Here is a 24193-nt window from a genome sequence, read left to right on the forward strand (position 1 = left end):
TCGTTTCGCTGACTGTTCTGATCATTCTGTAACACTTCCTCAAGGTTCTACATGGATCTTCTAAGGTTCTGTTTCCAGTCTCCCTGAATGGAATGCTGTGTCCAGGAATAAATGGATACTTTGTATACACTCACCCCTATAAACAATAGGCTCAGTTGTCCACCCCCTCCCCAAGGCTCTTACGGATTAGAGCATCGTGGCCCCTGAAATAGATACACATGGGTGAAGAGAAAGTCCCCAATTTTACCTGCTCTCTTGCTGGGGTAGCCTGAGGCCCTGGAGTTGGTTCTGCGATTCTCCCCTCGGGGTCTTCCCATACAGCCTCCCATGGCCGGATTGCAATCACTAAATCCCCATGCACAGCCAGTCAGGGCAGTCTGCTCCCCCCAATCTGCAAAAGAGGGGTGAGGGGAGGTAAAGCTGGAAAAAAAAAATCCAAAAGCTGCCAAAAGGTTACTTCCAGTCTGCAGGATCTTCCCCAACTTTTCCTTGATTCATCTCAGTTTTCAGGGCAATTTCCTGCCTTTCACTGTTCAAGCATGCAGGAAGTGAGAGCACCTTGGGGGGATCCCAGCACAGCTCTCAAACATGGACACAGGATAGAGGGAGAGAAAAGTGCTTTGATCTTGCACACGTCCTGTCTGTGGACTGAGCCTCCCCTGATACTGTAATCCTACAAGGAAGAAGGGATCTGCATCCTGATTGATCTGTACAGACTGTCCTCTTCCTGTGCCCCTGCCCAAGCTCACAGGCAATGCCCCTATCAACTGTTTGTTACAAAATGTTTCCTTGTAAATGGAATCCACCTCTTACTCCTCCCTGTTCAGGTAAGAGCATGTGACACAGCCCTAGAGTCACCCTGCAGCTCAGTAACACCCCCTCCCTCCCTTTACACGCAATTAATATGCATTCAAATTAACCTTTGTTGCTTGCGCCCCCCTTTTCATTCACTTGAGACTGATGAGATCCCATGCTGTGTCTCCTTTTTTTATCTCAGTTCTGCAAACCCTTCTCCTGCTGTGTCTGTTCCTCTGCATGTAATCTCCCAGCTCAAGCAGAGATCATCACTGCTAAGCTGGGGTCAGTGACCCCCACCCCCAGATACACAAAACTGCCGGGATGGGTGTCCTTTGGTGAACAATACTTCTGTTTTAATTAGATTACTGGAAGGTTTCGTCTACACAGCTGATTCATCCACATTTGACATTGTGTTGTGGTTTCAGTAGATATTTAAGCATTTCTGGCTTTCTTTTCATGAAAATCATTTAATGATAACAAACTGGTCATCTGTCTGGTGTAGATAAACTTAAGGCCTTTTCTTGTAAAGGTTAAACTGGAGTATGTTGTATCAAATTGCCTTTAAAAGCGATAATCAACTATACCATGGCATGCATAGTACTTCCCAACTTTCCTGGATTCAACAGGACAGTCCTGAGCTTTAGACTTCTTTCTTGCCCTCCTGTTTGTGTCACAGTGTTATTCACCTTCATAAACACCCACTGTGAATATAACTTAACATTTATGTTCAGAAATGCTTTAGACTTGAGAAAGAGAGCTTGTCATTCCAAAATTCTGTTAGTCCAATAGACGAGGTATTACAAGGTACTAATTTAAACTAGTTCACATCTGCATCACTGGACTGATTCGGTTATTTCTAGTCTAAAACTAAAACTATTTATATCTAAATTTTAAAAAAGCAGGATCTGTTTACAAACTGAGACCAATGTTTTGTAGTTCCTGGATCAAGAGAGAGAGAGAGTTTCCCTTAGCTAAATTTAGTTAATTTTTGCATTGTTTTGCGTTACTCATTGTTATATAAACAGAGCTGTTGGTATGTGTTTATTTTCCGTACAATATTTTCCTCTGAAACATTAATAAACAAAAATAAAAATTGTCTGCAGTATTTTTGCTCTTGCACCAGTCTGGCTCATAATGTTTTTTGCAGACACATAATTCTTTTTTTATACCACGTCTCTTTTCAGAGGTTCACTCAGTTTATTGGATTTTTTGCATTCCACCCAGAGTCTTAAGTCATAAACCAGAACATGAAAAACATCCCTTCAACAGCTCCTCCTATGTGACTTCAAAGACTCACACTCCTCCTGCAGGTCACCATTGGTAACCTCAAAGTTTCTGTGGATCATCCAATCATTTCTGCCACTATTTCAGATAGTAGGCTGTTGGCAAAAGCCCCTGTCACCTTAATACAAGATTGGTATATTTAATAGAGTTGGGGAAATCATTATTAATGCTAAATTAGTTTCACATGGATTTTATTCATTTAAATCTGAATGCAAATATTATCCAGTACCAAGTAGGGGTATCCGGAAATTCAGAGTTATTAACTAATGTGCGAAGTGCAAGGTATTAAAAGTGAATCCAAGACACATTTAAAATGTTAGGCCATAAACTGACTTGGGTAATTCTTCTCATATTTTTAGGCAACATTTTTAAATTCACTTTGTGTTCTGGGCAATTGTCACTCTAGTGAAAAACCCTGACTGTTGCCGAGATTGATACAGAATTTCAGCAGGATTTGCCTTCAATAAAGATGAGAATTGAAAATTTGCAATGCGGTTATTTTATCTGAATTTTGTGAATCTGAACTACATCAGAACTTAAGTGAATAAACTCCATGAGGTTGACTACTTCAGGAGATATTACAGTAAATATATTCAACCTAAACATACAGGGAGTGCAGAATTATTAGGCAAGTTGTATTTTTGAGGATTAATTTTATTATTGAACAACAACCATGTTCTCAATGAAACCAAAAAACTCATTAATATCAAAGCTGAATATTTTTGGAAGTAGTTTTTAGTTTGTTTTTAGTTATAGCTATTTTAGGGGGATATCTGTGTGTGCAGGTGACTATTACTGTGCATAATTATTAGGCAACTTAACAAAAACCAAATATATACCCGTTTCAATTATTTATTTTTACCAGTGAAACCAATATAACATCTCAACATTCACAAATATACATTTCTGACATTCAAAAACATAACAAAAACAAATCAGTGACCAATATAGCCACCTTTCTTTGCAAGGACACTCAAGAGCCTGCCATCCATGGATTCTGTCAGTGTTTTGATCTGTTCACCATCAACATTGCGTGCAGCAGCAACCACAGCCTCCCAGACACTGTTCAGGGAGGTGTACTGTTTTCCCTCCTTGTAAATCTCACATTTGATGATGGACCACAGGTTCTCAATGGGGTTCAGATCAGGTGAACAAGGAGGCCATGTCATTAGATTTTCTTCTTTTATACCCTTTCTTGCCAGCCACGCTGTGGAGTACTTGGACGCGTGTGATGGAGCATTGTCCTGCATGAAAATCATGTTTTTCTTGAAGGATGCAGACTTCTTCCTGTACCACTGCTTGAAGAAGGTGTCTTCCAGAAACTGGCAGTAGGACTAGGAGTTGAGCTTGACTCCATCCTCAACCCGAAAAGGCCCCACAAGCTCATCTTTGATGATACCAGCCCAAACCAGTACTCCACCTCCACCTTGCTGGCGTCTGAGTCGGACTGGAGCTCTCTGTCCTTTACCAATCCAGCCACGGGCCCATCCATCTGGCCCATCAAGACTCACTCCCATTTCATCAGTCCATAAAACCTTAGAAAAATCAGTCTTGAGATATTTCTTGGCCCAGTCTTGACGTTTCAGCTTGTGTGTCTTGTTCAGTGGTGGTCGTCTTTCAGCCTTTCTTACCTTGGCCATGTCTCTGAGTATTGCACACCTTGTGCTTTTGGGCACTCCAGTGATGTTGCAGCTCTGAAATATGGCCAAACTGGTGGCAAGTGGCATCTTGGCAGCTGCACGCTTGACTTTTCTCAGTTCATGGGCAGTTATTTTGCGCCTTGGTTTCTCCACACGCTTCTTGCGACCCTGTTGACTATTTTGAATGAAACGCTTGATTGTTCGATGATCACGCTTCAGAAGCTTTGCAATTTTAAGAGTGCTGCATCCCTCTGCAAGATATCTCACTATTTTTGACTTTTCTGAGCCTGTCAAGTCCTTCTTTTGACCCATTTTGCCAAAGGAAAGGAAGTTGCCTAATAATTATGCACACCTGAAATAGGGTGTTGATGTCATTAGACCACACCCCTTCTCGTTACAGAGATGCACATCACCTAATATGTTTAATTGGTAGTAGGCTTTCGAGCCTTTACAGCTTGGAGTAAGACAACATGCATAAAGAGGATGATGTGGTCAAAATACTCATTTGCCTAATAATTCTGCACTCCCTGTATGATCCATATGGTCATAGGAATGACATTTAGATTGCGCCAAACATTGTTTTGTTATATTTGTATCCCAATTTAAAACCGGCTTTAAAAAATATTTGGTTTTAACAAGAGTAATACTTTTATTTAGTTATGTATGTTAGAATTCTATACAGAAAGCTCCAAATATTTCTCCATGTGATCACATTGGCGATAGGAGTGTGTAATGTGCGCTGGGGGACTCAAAACTCTTCAAAATGGGAGAACCACATCAGTAACCTCCTTGTGTCCTCACTGATATAATCTGCAGTGGCTATGGTGCTTGAAGTGTCCCTTAAAATATTAAAATAGAGCTGCTATATTATATTATTTCTGCATATGACACAGGGTTAGCCAAAGGCAAGCTAGTGAGCTGTCATGGAATTCCAACTCCCATAAGGCCTTGGCAACGCTCAAGAAGAAGGAATACATAGTGTAGATTGCTTAGAAATGGGGGCGGAGCCTGACTGCCAAGGGAACCAGACGTGCTTAACACAAGCTCCTGCATCTGGCCCCAATAAAGCGAGATTTACACCCAGGTCACTCATCTAGCAGACCGCTTTAGGCACTTATCTTACCGAGGGAGTTGCAGTACACCGGAGGATACTCGTTGTGAGCAGATCCGGCCCCGGTACGTCCTGAAAGCAGTCAGCGGCCTACAAAAGCCTGAGCTCTGGAGAGACGGCCGCTCTCCAGGCTCCTTTGTTGCCTGAATGGCCCTGGTGACCGAAGCTATGCTCCTTCCCCCCCCCCTCTGGACCGGCGGGGGTTATCCCGGTATCCACTAGCTGGTGCCCCTATCAACCCTGCACAGCTACCACCTCCCGACGCATGATCGCGGCTGACCCACCTAAGATGGCGGCCGGGCCTATGCATCACCAGCAGGGCCCGCTGCAACCCATGGAGACACGAGGAAGTGCGGCAGAACATGTGCTGGAGCGACTGGATGCCGCCTTTGCTGACTTCTGGGCCAAATTCGAGGCTCTAATTGCAGCGACACCAAATCAGCCTCCAGAGGGAGATCAACCCAACAAGCTATCCTGCATGCCTGCAGAAAACCGAGCAGTTCCAGGGGGATATCCCACTACACGAAGCATCAAGCATAAACAGCCCCCCCGTACAGCTTCTAAACAGAAGAAGAGCAAGAAACCACAGTGGCGAACAACAGTCCGCCGGTCAGGCCAACAGCATGGACGCTACTACTCACCTCGACCACGGAGCTCCAGACGCCCACAGCAGGGGCAAAATAACCCAGAGGCGATCTTCTTAAGCTACATGGCGCACAAAAATGCCAACCCCTGGAGGTCACATTCTTCACTGGCTCGACGCCGCACATGGAAAGCGCAAGGAGGGGGAGCAGAGCCCGGCTCCAAGCCACCTCATCAGGTCTGGACTCTAAGCGGCATAGGCTGAATGTCCTGAGCAGAACTATATTAACCATGTGTAGCCAGGGGACATACCAGCTATACCATATTGCATGTTATACTTTTGATTGTCTTCACTTTTACTCTTATTGCCTTTGTTTATGCAGCACTCAGTAAGCATATGTTTTAACAGACAACAACAGATGTGTTGCATGCTCCAACCAAACTAGCACAGTCAAACCATTAGACCGGGTTGTCAGTTAAAGCATCTAGAACCTAGCATTTGTAGAATTACCGGTTATAGACATAGTTTAAAATATCATCTATTCTAATTTTGTTAGCATGTATAATACCGTTACCTTAAGCTAACCTCTGCTATGACCTCGCAATGTAAATACATAATGCGTACCTATGCTAATGCATTGTTTAACATTTCTCATATAACAGCCTACCCAGATAGGCATCGTTATCGGAATAGCTTGCTTCTTTTGTTTTTTCTCCTACAAAACTAAAAATGTGCTGTATACTCATATGCCACGCTATGTTTTACCTGTTCGTTATATAACTGCTTGTGACTGCTATTGTGGCTGAACAAGCCTGTTGTTATACCATGCACAACAAAAATAAAGAATTACAAAAAAAAAAAAAAGAAATGATACTGTGCATGCACAATTGGTTATTTAGTGCCTTGCCTGGTGTGCTTAAGGCTGATGACATACCCCAAAGTTAGGCCATGTCCAGCATTATGGGTTAAAGGAAACCTATACTGTTAGTAATACAAATTATAGGGCCCAGGCCACCGTTTAGGTGACCGGACCAGCGCTACCAGTGTTCATCTTTTTTTCCATTGCCGAACTGGTCTCCCACTTAAAACTCCACCTCCTTGACTGAAAACATCATCAAAAGCATTGGGAGGCCAGTGCGCACGGGCCAATCAGATGGTCTCTCCGAGACCAACTAACTAAAATAGCAGAGTTCTACTCCATTATTTCATCAAAGCGCCTCTAGTGGAGGTCATATTCACAGCCAATAGAGGCAAGTTAACCACGCAATGTGAACAGAATGGCACATTTTTTCAACTGCAGGGTTAAAAGGGACCACTTTATTGAGAAGAAGTGGTCCTGGTGCCTATAGTGTTCCTTTAATAAGGTTTTTGTCCCTTTTTTACCAAACAGCATATCGATGGTCTCTTTAAGGGTTAATCTAAATTAACAGTTGATCTTCCACAACAGTCATTTTTTTCCTCATAAATATTTTATATTGAATTATAATGTAATGCAAACATGTATACCAAAACCCAGTGAAGCTTCAGAAAATATAATCTACCTCATTCAGCAGCGACAGTAGAAGTTATTTGATTTGTATTGTATTTATTATAACACCTCCAAATGCTGTGATCTTGACAGCCGCACACGACAAAGGACTCCAAGCACACTCATGCCAGAGTTCTAAGCCTATCTAGTTACCATTAAGCTAAGTACATTTGCCTATTTTTAGCATTTGTAAATGCTCGCTGGCTGGACCAGTAGCTTTTAATTACATACTGCATCTCCATGCTTTTCAGACATGAGGATACTTTGATTAGCAAGGAAAGATAAGCCTGAAATGTATGTAAGAATGTATCCAAAAGTCTCAAATTAAACTACTGTTTAGAGTGAAATAATATCAACGTCTTCTGTATATCATGGAGAGTATAAATGGTTGTCACTTAGCATTATAATAATAACAAACAATAACCAATAATAATAATAATAATAATTATAATGTGAATTATCAATTATTTATATAAAATACATGGGAATTGAGGAGAATTGACTGCGGAGCTGCACATTCAAGGCCCAAACAGACAAGGTATAAAAGTTGTAAGGTGGGAATATTTCAATTTAAAATTTTTGGCCTTAAATCTATAATTTCTTCTTTGCATTTGTTTCACAACTCCCTGTTTGGGGATTAATCAAAAGACTTAAATAAATGAATAAATCCCTTCCTTTCCTTTGTAAGAGCAGCAACCTCAGCGGGATTTGCACAACAATGTGGTGGCCTGTGGATTCTTCTCTGCATTCTGGCCACCAACGCCGACTGTTGTAATATCACCTTTTTGAACCTTTATCCCCTGATATGATAAATTACATCAACAAACTAAACACTACGTGGATGGCTGGGCATAACTTAAAAACCTGGACCTGGACCATGTTAAGAGACTTTGTGGAACCGTATTATGAGGTCCTAAACCACCAACCAGGTATTCATTTGCTGTACAAATGGACTTGCCTGAAAATGTTGACTCTCGGGAAGCTTGGCCAAACTGTCCAACTATCAGGGAAATTCAGGACCAAGGTTCCTGTGGATCATGCTGGGCGTTCGGTGCAGTGTAGGCCATTTCTGATCGTACTTGTGTTCACTCTAATGGAAAAGTAAACGTGGAGGTTTCTGCTGAAGATCTGCTTTCTTGTTGTGGCTCAAAGTGTGGAATAGGCTGTAATGGAGGATACCCTGGAGCAGCCTGGGATTATTGGGTTGAGAAAGGCCTGGTCTCTGGAGGATTGTATGACTCACATGTGGGTTGCAGGCCATACTCAATCCTACCCTGTGAGCATCGTGTCAATGGCTCCTGTCCGGCTTGCAAAGGGGAGGAGGGTGACACTCCAAAGTGTATGAAAGAATCTGAATCTGGCTACACTCCCGACTACTCGACCGATAAACACTTTGGCGGAAACTCCTACCATGTCCCAAAAGATCAGCAAGAAATCATGGCAGACATCTACAAGAACGGACCAGTGGAGGCAGACTTTGTGGTTTGTCTGGTGTCTACTGCCATGTGGCAGGACAAGTACTTGGAGGCAGGACAAGTATTAAGATGCTGAGCTGGGGTGTAGAGAATAATACCTCATAATGGCTGTGTGCAAACTCCTGGAACTCAGACTGGGGTGATAATGGCTACTTCAAGATTTTGCGTGGAGAGAACCACTGTGGCATAGAGGCTGACATTGTTACTGGAGTTCCCAAAAACTAAAACACTGCCTTCCTAGTGTTGGATGACAGTACACTTGCTGAAAGACACTTATTTTTTTAATTTTTTTTAGAGAAACAAATTTACTTTTTAATACAAATTTTAAGTAGGATTTTACTCTGCTGCGCACATAGCTATTCCTTTAGTTTATTGTTTTATGTCCTGAAGATCATGTCAAAGGTCCTCCATCAGAATATGCTAAAAGGAACGAGCCTAACTCTTTACCAAGTCGAAAGATCTGAACTACGAGAACCCAACGTGACCATTTCTCTGCGCTTGTAGTTGCCCGTACTATCCTTCCTTACCAGACAGTGTAACAAATTCAGAGAATCTTCTGTCAAAGATCTAAATGATGTGTTTTTAGTGATTCGTCTTGATTTTATTTTTTTTTATATCAATTTCAAGAGGGATTAAGGATTAAATGCGGCTGCAAGGGATGTACTTAATTTTGTATTTTTGTTTTATTTGTGCTGGTTGTGTTACCTGTTTTTATATGCAAAATATTGCCTTAAAATGCCAAGTGGACTATTCAACCAACTGACCTATTCGTCATCATGCTAGGATTCAGGACAGAGGATTCGAAGTAAAGTGGTTGCTGGAATTTTACCTTCATCTTTACCAAACCATAAATTTGCCCTAGCTTCTGAAGGTTTTGTTTTCATGACCAAAGATGGCATGTAAATGGCTGCCTAACCTTGTAATAATGCATAATGTAATGGGTTATGATATAAACTGAAGGATGTCAGCCATCTGTTCTTTTTAGGATATTACATTTTTGTTTTAGTTTATTTGCCAATAAAAATGATTGATCTTCTCAGAAAAAAAAAAAAAAAATAGAAAATTGGGCAGACTAGATGGGCCGAATGGTTGTTATCTGCCGTCACATTCGGTGTTTCTATGTTTCTAAATATGCTCAAATAAGTAAATTGCATTGTGTAAAGTTAATATGTTTTGCTATTACAAAGTATACCTTTATTTACATAGAAAACAGAAACAAACCACTGTGTAAAAAAGTAAAATGCTAAAAAAAAAATTGACAATTTATATATTGCCAGGTTATTCAAAATGCACTTTTGCCTTGACTTGTGTGCTCTGTTTATTACTTTACTTTCTTTATTTGTTCCCCAAAATACAGCTTTGTTTTCCTGGCACTATAGTTTCCCTTTAAATATGAAATATAAAAGGAGTCTGCAGTAGTTGATTTAGGGAAATTCTTAAACTCCGCTAACTATAGTTATAGCTTGGCTATTTTACCCTCAATATTGCCAATACATTTAATTCTTTGAAATTTGGAGTTTAGTGACTAACTCTGACTGTTTACTGAATGAACATAAAAGTTGCTATGGTGACCATATGCTCAGTACATCAATTATTAGAGAGAGAGCCCTGTGGTTATGTTTCAAGAGCAATTTTCAGATCAGGTCACTCTGTACTGCACTAAAAGATCATCCAGAGAGTGAATTAATGAAATCTGTCTTCATGTTACCTCTAAACCTGGCCGATATGTGGCCGATATAGGCCAAAATAGCCAATTTAGTAAAAAACAAAGCTGTGATTAGACCAGGGTTTGAGAATTTTCCGAATTTTGACATTCAGATTTAATTCTGTCACAGTTTGGTATGTGATTAAATGGGACCTGTCATGCCATTTTTTTCAAAAATCATAAATTAATTCCTCAGTAATTTCCATCTAAGCCTAATCAATAGCAAATGTAAAAATTGCCGTTTAGAACAGCGCTATAATCACACTCCTTTCCTCTGCCTACCATCCCTCCCCATGCTGTCCGCTAGCCCTGCTACTTGTTATCGGCAAGAGTTGGCCATGTTCTTAGAACTCCTGGTAAATGACAATATCATCAGTAATGGAATCAGTTACTGTAACCATTAATAAAGCCTTAGTATGAACTGACAAAACTAGGCTCTTACTGATAGCTGGGAGGCAGACCTTTTTAAATTCTTCAAGTAATGCATGGTGGTGATAGATGACTTAATCTCCTGAATGCAACAGAACCCCCAGTGGGTATAGGGTTGAATTTGAAACGCAGGAACATGGATGGATTCTAAATCTGCCTTACGTGTGGTTTTTCAGACCTTTGTTCAATTGTTAGTGTGCAACCTACAGCCTAGATAAAAGATTGTAGATGCCGTGCTGCCAAACAGATTTTTGCACCTTTGATGCTGCAATCCCTATGGAAAACAATGCAGTATCCTTGCTGATTATCCCACTTTTAGAACTTTGATTTGATCTTCATACAGAACACACACTGGAGAGAGTGGTATAGAAATGTTACTGTTAACAGACAGAAAAGGTAAAGCTATGTCATCAATAGGTTTTTGGTGTGATAATTCCACTTCTAGAAGTTTTTCCATTTTTTTTTTAGAATGTATTCATTAAACTATAGTGGATTGAAAACTGAACTGCAAAAGCCTTCATCTCAACTATAGCCAGGTCACGCCCTGTCTATTTTAACCTGAATTTTGTAATTTAATTATCAATTCACTACGATTCATTGTCTACAGGTAGTGATGTCCCGAACAGTTCGCTGGCGAATAGTTCCTGGCGAACATAGCTTGTTCGCGTTTGCCACGGACGGCGAACATATGCGATGTTCGGTCCGCCCCCTATTCGTCATCATTGAGTAAACTTTGACCCTGTACCTCACAGTCAGCAGACACATTCCAGCCAATCAGCAGCAGACCCTCCCTCCCAGACCCTCCCACCTCCTAGACAGCATACAATTTAGATTAATTCTGAAGCTGCATTCTTTTTTTTTTTTTTTTTTGTATTTTCTTTTTTTTTTTTTAGACAGAAGTGTGTTATATTTGAGCATGCTAGGCTGAACATGCGTATATCATGGCTAGTTGCACTGAGGGTATGAGTATATAGCAGTACATTGTTGTGAAAGATGACTGTCATGTTTAGGGTGTAGCTTGCACGTCAGAGGCGGCTCTCTAATTAGGTGGTTTAGGCGGCCGCCTAAGGCCTCGCGCTGGCTGGGGCCTCGCGGCCGCCTAAACCACCTGTGGGCAGACTGTGTCAGGTCCTCGGTCACTGACCGAGGACCTGACACCAGGATGGGGCCCGGCGGCTTGCCCGGTATGCCGCCGGGTGCGAGGCCCCTCCTGGCTGCCCGGCCAGCCAGCGCAGACACGGGTCTGCAGCTCCGCAGTGAGCAGAGCTGCAGACCATGTGTCTAGCGAAAACCGGCCAATCAGAGCGTTGCCGCGGGTTACCACAGCAACGCTCTGATGGTCTCGCGAGATTACATGGTCTGCAGCTCTGAGGAGCTGCAGACCGAGAGCAGTGGCCACCGGACCACCAAGGAGCACACTGGACCACCAGGGACTAAAGGTAGGCTCTCTCACCCCCCACCACACGCAGCCTCCCTACCACCCTCCCCACCACCTTCAGCCTCATCACCCTCCCTACCACCCTCAGCCAGCCTCACCACCCTCCCCACCACCCTCAGCCTCCCCACCCTCCCCACCACCCTCAGCCTCATCACCCTCCCTACCACCCTCAGCCTCCTCACCCTCCCTAACACCCTCAGCCTCACCACCCTCCCCACCACCCTCAGCCTCCCTACCACCCTCAGCCTCACCACCCTCAGCCTCCCTACCACCTTCAGCCTCACCACCCTCCCCACCACCCTCAGCACCCCACAACCCTCAGCCTCAGCACCCCCACCACCCTCAGCCTCAGCACTCCCCACCACCCTCAGCCTCACCACCCCCACCACCCTCAGCCTCACCACCCTCCCCACCACCCTCAGCACCCCACAACCCTCAGCCTCAGCACCCCCCACCACCCTCAGCCCTCCCCACCACCCTCAGCCTCACCACCCCCACCACCCTCAGCCTCACCACCCCACCAGCCTCAGCACCCACCACCACCCTCAGCCTCACCACCCCCCACCACCCTCAGCCTCACCAACCCACCACCCTCAGCATCACCCTCCCTCACCACCCTCAGCATCACCCTCCCTCACCACCCTCAGCATCACCACCCTCAGCATAACCCCCCTCACCATCCTCACCCTCAACATCACCCTCCCTCACCACCCTCAGCATCACCACCCTCAGCATAACCCCCCTCACCATCCTCACCACCCTCAGCATCACCCTCCCTACCCCAACCACCCGCAGCATCACCCCCTCACCATCCTCAGCATCACCCCCCACCCCCTCAGCCTCACCCCTCACCATCCTCAGCCTCACCCCCCACCCCCCTCAGCCTCACCCCCCTCAGCCTCACCCCCTCACCACCCTCAGCCTCAGCACCCCCCACCACCCTCAGCCTCAGCACCCCCCACCACCCTCAGCCTAGAGCCGCCTCTGTTGCACGTTATCAACTGTGTATTTATATCAGCAGCTCCACCACTACTTATAAATCAAGTGTGAGTCGCCCCATGAGATGAGACTAGTGAATAACATAATACATGAACGGTTAAGGTAAAGGCATGTAAGGAACTACGACAATAAACTCTTTAGGAGGTGAATAATGACATGTTTAAACGCTTGCTACTTTACGATTAGTTAATGTGCAGAGAGCAGTTCATGTGATCAAAGGCATGGTGTGGAGGATCGGCTATAGAGGGACATGCTTGGCAGGCTGCTGTTTACTGCTTGTGCTCATCCAATCCCTTCTGGGCGCCAGGTGCAGACCCTGGGAGTCCCGGATACCTGGAACAACAAAGTGCCGGGTTCGCGGCTTGAGGTGGTGGAAGCTTGTTTTGTCGGGTGGTCAGATCTGTCCCGGTGGTGCTTCACGTCCGGTGCGGGATTGTGGTGGCTTAAGGTGGAGGCGAGTGCTTGACGTAGGGCAGGCTCTGCATTTCTGTTTGTGCCTCCGGTCCCGTCTTCGACGTCTTTTGCGTTGGTGGACTTCCTGCTTGTTATTTGCTTCCAAAATTGATTAAAGAGTCTGTCCAGCTTAGACTCAATATCCTGCCATGCTTTGCTGGTACCAGGAGGACACGCGGCTGCCGCAATATTGGGAGAGTCGCAGATGAGTATGTCAGCCTGGGCGGCTGTGCTCTGTGCGTCCATTAGCTCCAGACAGCCTCTCGGGGGTGGACCAGGATAACCCCCACCCGTCCGAGGGGGGGGGGGGGGTAGCGGAGCTCCTGCCGGGAAGTAGCTGCTTCTGGGCATCCCAGGATCGGGAGATCGTCCGCCTCTCCCGCCCGGTGAGCACCAGGCCACACTTGCCACGCAGAGGTAGGATTGGGGTTTGGGTAGGTTTGGGATAGGGTGGGACTAGGGTTAGGTTAGGGTAGGGATAGGGTAGGAGTGGGTTAGGGTTAGGTTAGGGTTGGGTTGGGGTAGGGTTAGTGTAGGGCTAGGTTAGGGCTGGGCTACGTTTAGGTTAGGGTAGGGTTAGGGTAGGACTGAGTTAGGGTTGGGTTAGGTTTAGGGTAGGGGTAGGGTAGGGTTAGGGTTGGGTTTGGTTTAGGATAGGGTTAGGGTAGGGTCTATTTAGGGTTCGTCTTACAACCCGTCTTGTATAATGACAAGCCTGTCTTGCCATTAGGAAACCTATCTGATCCAAATGAGTAACTGAAGGCAAGATATTTTTAAGTCTTTCTGATAAAATTGAAGCATATATCTTCATATCTATATTAACTAAAGATATTGGGCGATAGCTTGATGCATCCGTCTGTACCTTGTCCTGTTTTAGGACAGGGATTATATTCGCTCTTAATAGCTCTTTTGAGGCCAACCCTTTTGCTGCCAATTCATTAAAGGTATCAGTTAAAGGTACAATAACACTGTTCTTGAAAACTTTATAGAACATGTTCGTATAGCCCTCTGGGGCTTTATTATATTGTAACTTACTAATTGCGTGTTGAACCTCGGATGAGTCAAACTGCTGGTAGAGAATCCTTAAATTTTCCAAAGATATTGTCGTATATTATAATTTTTTAAAATAATTATCAATTTGTAAGGGTGTTGAGAAGTCCTCCAGATTATAGAGTTGTTCATAAAAAATTTTGAACACATTACCTATCTCTTCTGGCTTTAAATATGTCTTGCCATCTTTTATTAATTTATACATTTAGTTAAACTTGTTAGTTAGAATTGTATCTACCCTGTTGTTCCTATAGTATAATATGTTTTTAGGCTGCTTAAATTAGTTTCTATTATTTCCGATATTTTTGTGCTGATCTTACCTCGAAAAAGCTTAATTTGCTTTTCTCTCTGTATCGAAAATGCTTCCTTGTTAAGTGCGGCAAGACCATAAAACTGAATGTAAAGATCTGCCAGATTTAGTCCTCTCTTCTTTTTTTCTTGGCTTGCAATTTTAATCCAATAGCCCCTTATTACAGTTTTAAAAGTACTCTAAAGGCATTCAGAAGAAATCTCTCTACCGATATATTTTCTTCAAAATTTTTTAAAATATTAAATTGATATACTCTTTGTTTTCTTTGGATTTTAACAAGGTATCACTCAGTCTCCATGGTGGTGGGGCTCTCTGAAACAGATCTTGTATATCTACTATTAACATATCATGGTCCGACCACGTCTTTTAACTTCAATTACCTGATCCACCTGGGAGCGGTATCAGCTGACAACATATTAGTGTGATTCTATGTAAAATATTCTGCTATCCCATGTCATGATTGTGGTGTTTTAAAGGGCCACTTTCAGGCAGCCACTAGAGGTGCTTCCCCTGCACTGACCAAGTTAAACTAACACACGTGACATTACAGCTCATATAAAAGCATTGAATTCAATGCGTTCCTATTAGAAGCATTGGATGCACTCGCTGTACAGGCGTATCAGGACCCCAATATTCCTCTATTATTAATATTAGTATTGTAATGGGCCAGAGATGAGGAAGCAATGCTTTCTCCACGATCTTATGGCGAGCAGAGAGGTGAGCAAGGGAGTCTCGGCACTGGAAAAAGGTCAGTTAAAAGCTTTTTCTAAACCTGTTATTCAACAGGGAGGGCTGAATCTAACTAGGCACAGGGACACAATAGCGTCAGGAATACAGGTTTATAGTGTTTCTTTAATGGTCAGTAACAACAAAGGATAATTTGTTTTGCAATTAGCATGTGTAGATGCAGCTTTGTTGCTTGTAGGGTTTCCAAATTAACTATTGTCACACTTCATTCTCTTTTATTTGGGTTCATGGATTTCTTTGTTTCTTTGTTTGCTTTTCGTGCAACACTAGTATCCAATCTATTCTTTATAACAACTGATTTAAGCAAAACTGTACACAGTAGATAGCTATAGTAAGAGACAAAAGCGTATGCATAAAAATTGTCATACTCACTTTTGCACCAGTTTTGTGGCAAAGCTCGATTTTCTTATAAAATAAAACTGTTGATTCACCTTTATACAGTGGGGACATTTTTCCGCGTTTACTGTAAGGCAGTAAAATAATCTGCCTCTATATATTTTTTTTTTATTTAATTTTTCTTTTTTGCCTCTTTTGTTTTCTGATGAAATTTTAATGGATTCCATTTAGAAATTAAGAAGACAAAAACTACTATTTGTAGGAGTAAAAGGCATTCATAATCTGAAGGATTTTTAAACATTTTTTTTTAAACATAGAAACATAGAATGTGACGGCAGATAGAACCATTCGGCCCATCTAGTCTGCCCAATTTTCTAAATACTCTAATTAGTCCCTGGCCTTATCTTATAGCTAGGATAGCCTTATGCCTATCCCACTCATGCTTAAACTCCCTCACTGTGTTAACCATTACCACTTCAGCTGGAAGGTTATTCCATGCATCCACTACCCTCTCTGTAAAGTAACACGTCCTGATATTATTTTTAAACCTTTGTCCCTCTAATTTAAGACTTTGTCCTCTTGTTGTGGTAGTTTTTCTTCTTTTAAATACAGTCTCCTCCTTTACTGTGTTGATTCCCTTTATGTATTTAAATGTTTCTATCATATCACCCCTGTATCGTCTTTCCTCCAAGCTATACATGTTAAGATCCTTTAACCTTTAAAAAAAAAAAAAAAGACCTGTTTCAAATAATCCGCCACTCATGGAAAATGTTGTCAGAAAAATTAGACACTTTTGCACTTCTTTTCCATACATTGACAACCCTCGCTATTTAAAATGTTAGTCAAAAAAGGACAAAATTGTCAGGAATGGCACAACAGAATACAATGTGGCACAGATTAAGCAAAATGTTGGCATAAATACAAATCACAACAAAATGTTGGCATGAAAACAGGTGTACCACTTTTTATAAACCACCACAATACGTCAATTATCTTAATATATAAAATCTTCAACTCTGCAATTTTATGCTACGTTTTACGAATCTGTTTTGGTTGCTCATTACAACTGATGTAGAATTATTAAAAACCTTTATTAAACCTATATTAAATTTTTGTACTAACTCCATTTAACTTCATTACATGACAGATTTTCCTAACAGCATTCAGAATATTAGATAGAGAATGTATTTTCTAGAAGGACATGACTAACACCGGAATTATCAAGTTCCTGTAATATGAAACAAAGTATATTATAGCTAGGCAATGAGAAAACTGCTCTAATTAAATTTTCTTTCATAAAAAAGACCCTGAACCTGACCCCGAGTCTGACATCACTAACTACCCGAAATGACGCCCAAGCCCCCCTTCCCACCGAGTAAACCTCGTGCTGGGTAAGTGTCATGCCTTAACTATGGTATCCTCTTACTTCCTGGTTCCACGGAGCTTAGCCACACCCCTTTATGACACGGTCTCCCTATTTAATCCGACCGCACCAGCTGATCGACGCTGGATTATTGAACTACGTTCCGTACTCACGAACCGGCTACAACATCGTTGTGAAAGCCCTCTGTTACCGGACCGGACTGGAAGACTTCAAGTTCCCTTCACCTCTCCTCATCCACGACTAAAGCTGAACTCTCTCCATTCAGGATAACCGCCTCTGAGGAGATCTCGGGAACCAGTGTTCTATGTGCCGGAAGCTAAGTAAAACCTCTGTGATAAGCGTTGCATCTCAAAGCTGTTATTTCCTGTCTCCAAAGTCCTTCGATAAAACAAACCAATTACAGCTAACTTCAACTCATACTTTATATCAGTTAGCTGCATCTGTCTTGCTTCAGTTAAAGCCTATGGAACAGCTATTGTAACTTCTTATCACCTTATTCATTAACACTACTAAGAGACTCTTTCTGATTCAGTGTCTGCTAATTACTACTGTTTACTACTTAAAGCTACAGTGCCTATAATTGTGGACTTCAGTTATCGTTTACTACTTAAAGCTACAGTGCCTATAATTGTGGACTTCAGTTATCGTTTACTACTTAAAGATACAGTGCCTGTAATTGTGGACTTCAGTTATCGTTTACTACTTAAAGATACAGTGCCTGTAATTGTGGACTTCAGTTATCGTTTACTACTTAAAGCTACAGTGCCTATAATTGTGGACTTCAGTTATCGTTTACTACTTAAAGCTACAGTGCCTGTAATTGTGGACTTCAGTTATCGTTTACTAATTAAAGCTACAGTACCTGTAATTTGGACTTAAAGTCAATACCTTCTACTTTTTATAATAAATATTCAAACTATAAGAAATCTGCAGTTGTGTTCCTTCATAACAAATGTTTAGACGTGACAGTAAGATGGCGCCTGAGCCATCTGTCCACACCCGTGTCCAGAATGACGCCACCTCCCGGTGGGAGGACACCTAGCCAACCACTTAGTACTTGAGCCAATTAATAATATTGATGGGTGGACATTGACATAGCCACTTAACACCTAATCCAATTAATGATGTTATTGTTGTTATCTTGATATTCAATGATGATGTAATTTTGCTCTTATAAGGGTCTGCGAGCCCGCTTTTAACCAGATGCCATTAAATTTTCTCGAAGTGCTTTTAACCTGAACTCCATGTGTCAGTGTGAATTTACTTCTGCGTATACGCAATTTAAACATCTCAGATTTGGACAGGAACAGATAGACATTTGAACATATTTGTTTATTTTTTAAAATAATCTATATCAATTTGGCGCCCAACGTGGGGCACCGGGCTATGGCCTTGTGCCGGTAAGCCGTCCTATGAAGACGCTGCTGGACGGAGGAATCCTGGGGGAAGGAAAGGAGATTGATCACCTCTGAATACACGGTTGAGCCTGCAGCATCCCGGTATGTTCCAGCCCCTTTGATTGACCCGTCCCAGTGTCTGTGACTGCTACCGGGAGGACATCAAAGACAGGTAATATCTTGCCCGGTGCCTTATTGTTACCCACCTGTTTACCTGCATTTAGTCTATCTGTTGCCTGGGTGTGTTTGTATTGGTCTGTCTCTAGCTTAAGTGCCCGGGTGGAGTGTTTGTCAGTGTGCCCCTTTTGGGATAAAAGGGGGTGGACCTGTGGGTGTGTGCCTGGGGGTCCTCTGTTGCCTGTTTACCCCTTTTAGGAGCCACGTGACTGTGGCTGCAGGGAAAAAGGGGGGTGGACCTGTGGAAGTTTTCCTGGGGGTCTTCTTTGCCTGTTTACCTCTTTTAGGCGCTGGGTAGCTGCAGCAGTAAGGAAAAAGAGGAGGGGGGAGTCTGTGGAAGGGTGTAGATTCATTGCTTCCTGGGGATTCCCCATGGTGTCACTTTGATAGCCTAGCTAGCCTCATTGTGCACATAGCTCTGCTTGCAGAGAGGTGGTACCCTCCAGCTACGAGCGCTGAGGCTGGTGGCATTCCAATTTTATTTGTGGTGCGTGGATTCGGGCAGGCATTGCTGTCTCCATCACCACGAGATAGTGAGACTTACGGGTGGGTCCGTAGGGGCGCTACGAGGGTGAGGATAGTGGTGGCCACACTTAGTGGACTGCTGTAACGGGGGAAGCATACGGATCTCGGGCCGGTGTTAGCTGTTTTCCGTGGCCGCTGGTAGTGAGACTTGAGGAAGTCGTTCTCCGAGCGGGGACACTACGAGGTTGAGGGAGGTGGCTTTGGTCACATGAGTAAAGGAAAGGGATTACTGTTGAATTTATTTGAACTGTGATGCATGCACTGTATTTCAATTGAATTGTTGTTTTAATTAGGAGTCATTCAAACTCCTTTGTCTGTCTCTACTTTCACTTTACTTTTACTTTTTACTCTACTTCCTGTGTTATTTACACTTTCCACTCCTATTTCTCTTGTGAAAGAAGTGATTGGTCACACACTTCTCACCTCGCTCCAATCCGTGGCTACCTCGGGTAGGCGGAATTAGTGACTAGTCTACGTTTTGGGAAGACGCACTTGGGGGGACCCACCCTTTCAAGTGGCAGTCGAGCATTGTAGACACTCTGTTTAAAACCTTCTTTCCTCTATATCTGGGACCCTTTTATAGGGGGAATGGGTCAGGGATTAGAAAAGCCCGGTAAGGGCTGGTTAGCGTGTGATCTAGTTGAAGACAGAGAGGGTGAAGAGATGGTTAAGGGAGTTGAAAAGATTGCTAAGGTGTGTAAGATTGCTGTGCCTTCATGTGGTAGATTACAGCCAGAAAGTTGGCGTAGATTACTGACAGAGAAGAAAGGCAAGCTTACAGATAATGATTTACTACGTACTGCAGAAGCCTGGTATAGAGTAGCAAGAGCTATTCAGCAGGAAGGTTGGGTTGAGGAAGAAATAGATCACAAAGGTGTAAAATTGTATGTATATCATAATAATTATGTTGCTGGGGCATTCCCTCAGCCAGCGCCCCAAAATGGCGCTCAGGGGATGTCCATCCCCAAGGTTCAGTCAGCAATGAGTGACAGCCAGCTGACCATGTTCCCCACTTCCAATCCTCCCATCACCCATCCCGTCATTTTCCCTGTTTGTCCGGTCCTGAATTCTGATGGATCTTTATTTTCCCCCCCATCATCCCTATCATTCCCATCATCCTCATCCATCCCTACACTACCTTCTCTGTCTAATCCAACCATTTCATCCGTCATTCCTTCCCTACGCTCTCTCTCCGCTAATAATCCTACCCTCCCACTTGCATCCACCCAGTTTACTAACCCCTCCTCACTTGCTACTGTCAATCCCACTACACCCACTCCGGTCCCTCCTACTACACCCGCCTCTGCTAATCTCTCTCCATCCTCTCTCCTGCCTACTCCTCCCACAGCCCAAGTTCCCACCCCCTCAGCTTCATTTCCGTACCCCGGATATCCCACCTCCTTTCCTAATCCCTGCCCAGCTATCCCGCCCTCCCCAGGTTCCGCCCTAGCCCCTACCCAGATGGCCTGGCCATACCCCTTCCCCTACCCCATGGCCCTGCCCTATCCAAATCATCCCTACTTCCTTTCCCAAGCCACTCCTCAGGTCCCGTTCACGCCCGCTACCCCGGATGTGCCCACATCCAACATGGCCGCCACTACTTCCCTTGACCCTAACGCAGCTTCCTTCCACGCCTCCAATATGGCGGCCCCCAGTAATCCAGCACCCCTAATGCCGGTACTTCCTGGTGATTACTCACCCTGAGCTCATAACCCACTGGCCACCCCGGCATCCGGGGTCCCCGCATATCCCCCGGTCCTGACACCTCAAGTGGCCCCACTCCCCAGAGGGGTCCAGGTCACATACGAAGATGAGTATGAAGAGGCCGGCTCTCATGGTTACCAGGGCTCACCGGATGCCATGGGGCCTCCGCCTCGCTGTTCCCTCGATGATCCTTTCGGACATACGGGCCGGGGGGATCAGGCTCCTCCTAAATATGTTTCTTTTAATCCTACTTAGGCTAGTGCTCTCATGAAATCACTCCCTGACCCAGAAAAGCAACCTATGCCTTTTTACCGAGGGATAGTTCAAATCCAAAAGACTTATTCCGCCGCATGGCGAGATTTACTAAGCATTTGTGCCATTAAAGCTGGAGATGCATACTGGCCCAGCATAGCCCACCACCTCAGCACGGATTTGCTTACTACTGATATTGATTACACTTCCGGAGTAGCATTCTGCAACCAGCTAAAGGAATGGGCTAAAGACAAACTTGCAGATCAGGCTGCTGGCCTTACTGATATTGTACAGGAAAAAGGAGAATCAGTGGAAAGGTTTCATGCAAGACTGTTTCAAATGTTTACAGATTTGGGATTTGATCTCACAGACAAGATCCATTCTCAAATGCTGTCTGGTTCATTTGTCCTAGGCATCAAAGACTCCATACGCAAGGGAATCATTGCTGCACGCCCTGAATATAAAGTGGTCCCTCTGGATACTTTACCCCTAGTTGCTAGGGGTCTGGAATCTTCCCAGACTCCTAGAAAGCCCAATTCAGCTCCTCTCATGGTGTCCCGCCCCGAACCTGTTCCAAAAGGCACCAAACCCGAGGATGGATTTTGCTTCAATTGCAAAGCAAAAGGACACTTCAAAAATGATTGCCCAGAACCCAAGAAGGTGATCAAGCCTCCTGCCACCAAGGCCCCAAAAACAGTTCCAATAGTTGAGGAACCAGATGATTAGGAAAATGGAAAGCCTGTGTCACTAACCCCTGTCATGGCAATATCTTCAGGGGATAAGGGGGGGCCACTTGCCACTGTGACTCTACCCGTTGAAGGACAACCTACTACATTTCTTGTTGACACAGGTGCAGCCCGAAGTGTTCTACGAGAACAAGATCTGCCAGACCCATCATTTCTGTCAAATATTGATGTCTCTTGTGTAGGAGTGGATGGCCTACCAAGACACAGTCCTTTAACAACTCCATTACGAGTTGGCAACTACCCTAGCTTGCTTGCTCGTTTTGTGGTATCCTCCACATGCCCCATTAACCTGTTAGGCGCTGATGTCCTCTCACGCCTGCAGGCATCTATCATCTTCACTCCAGATGGACAAGTAGAGTTATCTACCCCTCTATCTGTGTCAGACACCTCAGCCTTGTGCTCCCTGCCTCTGATGCTCCACTTAGAAAATCCCCATGAGGATGCAAAGGAACTGAGGTCCAATTTCCCGGATTCACTAAAGACACAAGTACCTGCAAAACTGTGGTCCTCAGGCTCAGAGGACATAGGTCACCTAAAAGTTCCACCTGTGGTGGTAAAACTCATTCCAGGAGCAAAGCTACCAAGGAAACCACAATACCCTTTAAAACCAGCTCAAGCTGCAGCTATCTCAATTGTTTCCTGTGAAGAAAAAGACTCCAAAAGGTGAACCTGAGAAGTATAGAATGGTCCAAGATCTCCGTGCAGTGAATGAAGCAACAGTCCTGGACACCCCTATTGTACCAAACCCATACACTCTGCTCTCAGGGGTCCCACCTTCTGCAAAATACTTCACAGTCTGTTTGCCTTCACACATGAAAAGCAACAGTATACATGGACTGTCATGCCCCAAGGGGCACAAAACTCTCCTAGTCAATTTGCAAAGGCCATGTGCTCTATCCTTGATCCATGGCAATCAGACCATCCAGAAGTTGTCCTACTCCAGTATGTGGATGATTTGCTGCTCTGTGGAGATGACATACCCACAACTGAAGAATGTTCAATTAGTCTCCTTTGCTACTTAGCAGACCAAGGATGCAAAGCTTCACTTCTCAAGCTTCAATTCTGTCAACCTACTGTCATCTTCCTTGGCCATTGTCTATCTCAAGGTACTAGACATCTCACTCGTGACCGAGTTAGAGCAGTACTGGATATTCCACCTCCAAGGACTTCAAAATCTCTACATGCCTTCTTAGGCCTCATTTCCTACTGCCGAGCATGGATCCCAGAAGCCTCTCTGCTCATGCAACCACTCTATGATGCACTCAAGTCAGACCCATTCTGCCTGACCAATGAAGCACAAGACAACTTCTGTACACTAAAACGTGCCATTGCATCTGCTCCTGCTCTAGGCCTACCAGACTATACCAAACCCTTCAAGTTGTTTGTCTCTGAAAGACAAGGCCACGCTACAGGAGTCCTTACTCAAACAAATGAATTAAGAGGCCGTCAAAGGCCTATTGGATTTTTCTCCTGCCAGCTGGATATTGTGGCCAGAGGGACCCCCTCTTGCCTTCGGGCCGTTTTTGCAGCAAGAGAACTAATTGAAAGAACTGCGGACCTGGTCCTTGGCCACCCTCTAGTTGTCTTGGCCCCTCATGACATTTCTGCCATCATCAACCAAGTACAACTCAAGCATGTGTCTCCTGCAAGACACCTACGTCTTCAATGTCATCTCCTGTTACCTGACAACATTACCATACAAAGATGTCAAGTTCTCAATCCGTCCACTCTTCTCCCACTACCTGAGGGAGGTATCCACTATGGGTTTATCATGGATGAAACCTACATCTACCTTCTTACTGGTACCATCAAGAGAATGCATCCTGATTTATCCTTTCATGATGGACAAAAACCTCTCTGCGAGGGAGCAGGATATGCCTTCTGTACCATGTGGTACAAACCAAACATCACTCCTGAACCTTGCTATGAAGATGAGCTCTATCATCTGGTGGAGGTGCACCTCACTACACAAGACTTCTACTGTGACTCTGAAGGCAACAGCATGGTCCTGATTCATCTACCTTCAGAACTCAAATACTTGTATCGTCATTGGGACATTGCCATCCCACATGTCCCTGTCACCAAGTTGAAAACAAGATCATGGAATGATCTTGGGCCCATG

General features: G+C 44.1%; 2 protein-coding genes and 1 pseudogene across 2 annotated transcripts in view; 2 read left to right on the forward strand and 1 right to left on the reverse strand.

Annotated features, from left to right (window-relative positions):
- UBTD1 (ubiquitin domain containing 1) overlaps nucleotides 1–332 on the reverse strand; it is a 47395-nt gene extending 47063 nt beyond the window's left edge. Inside the window, exon 1 of the mRNA XM_063434195.1 lies at nucleotides 248–332. Coding sequence (XP_063290265.1) covers nucleotides 248–329 — 82 coding nt within the window. The 5' untranslated portion in view covers nucleotides 330–332. The remainder of the gene's footprint in view (nucleotides 1–247) is intronic.
- A 422-nt stretch (nucleotides 333–754) lies between these two features.
- Nucleotides 755–24193, forward strand: part of MMS19 (MMS19 homolog, cytosolic iron-sulfur assembly component) — a 93794-nt gene continuing 70355 nt past the window's right edge. Inside the window, exon 1 of the mRNA XM_063434192.1 lies at nucleotides 755–827. Coding sequence (XP_063290262.1) covers nucleotides 755–827 — 73 coding nt within the window. The remainder of the gene's footprint in view (nucleotides 828–24193) is intronic.
- On the forward strand, nucleotides 5123–9078 carry LOC134575493 (cathepsin B-like; annotated as a pseudogene).

This window comes from Pelobates fuscus, chromosome 10 (assembly GCF_036172605.1).
Source record: "Pelobates fuscus isolate aPelFus1 chromosome 10, aPelFus1.pri, whole genome shotgun sequence".
Classification (NCBI taxonomy): Eukaryota; Metazoa; Chordata; class Amphibia; order Anura; family Pelobatidae; genus Pelobates; species Pelobates fuscus.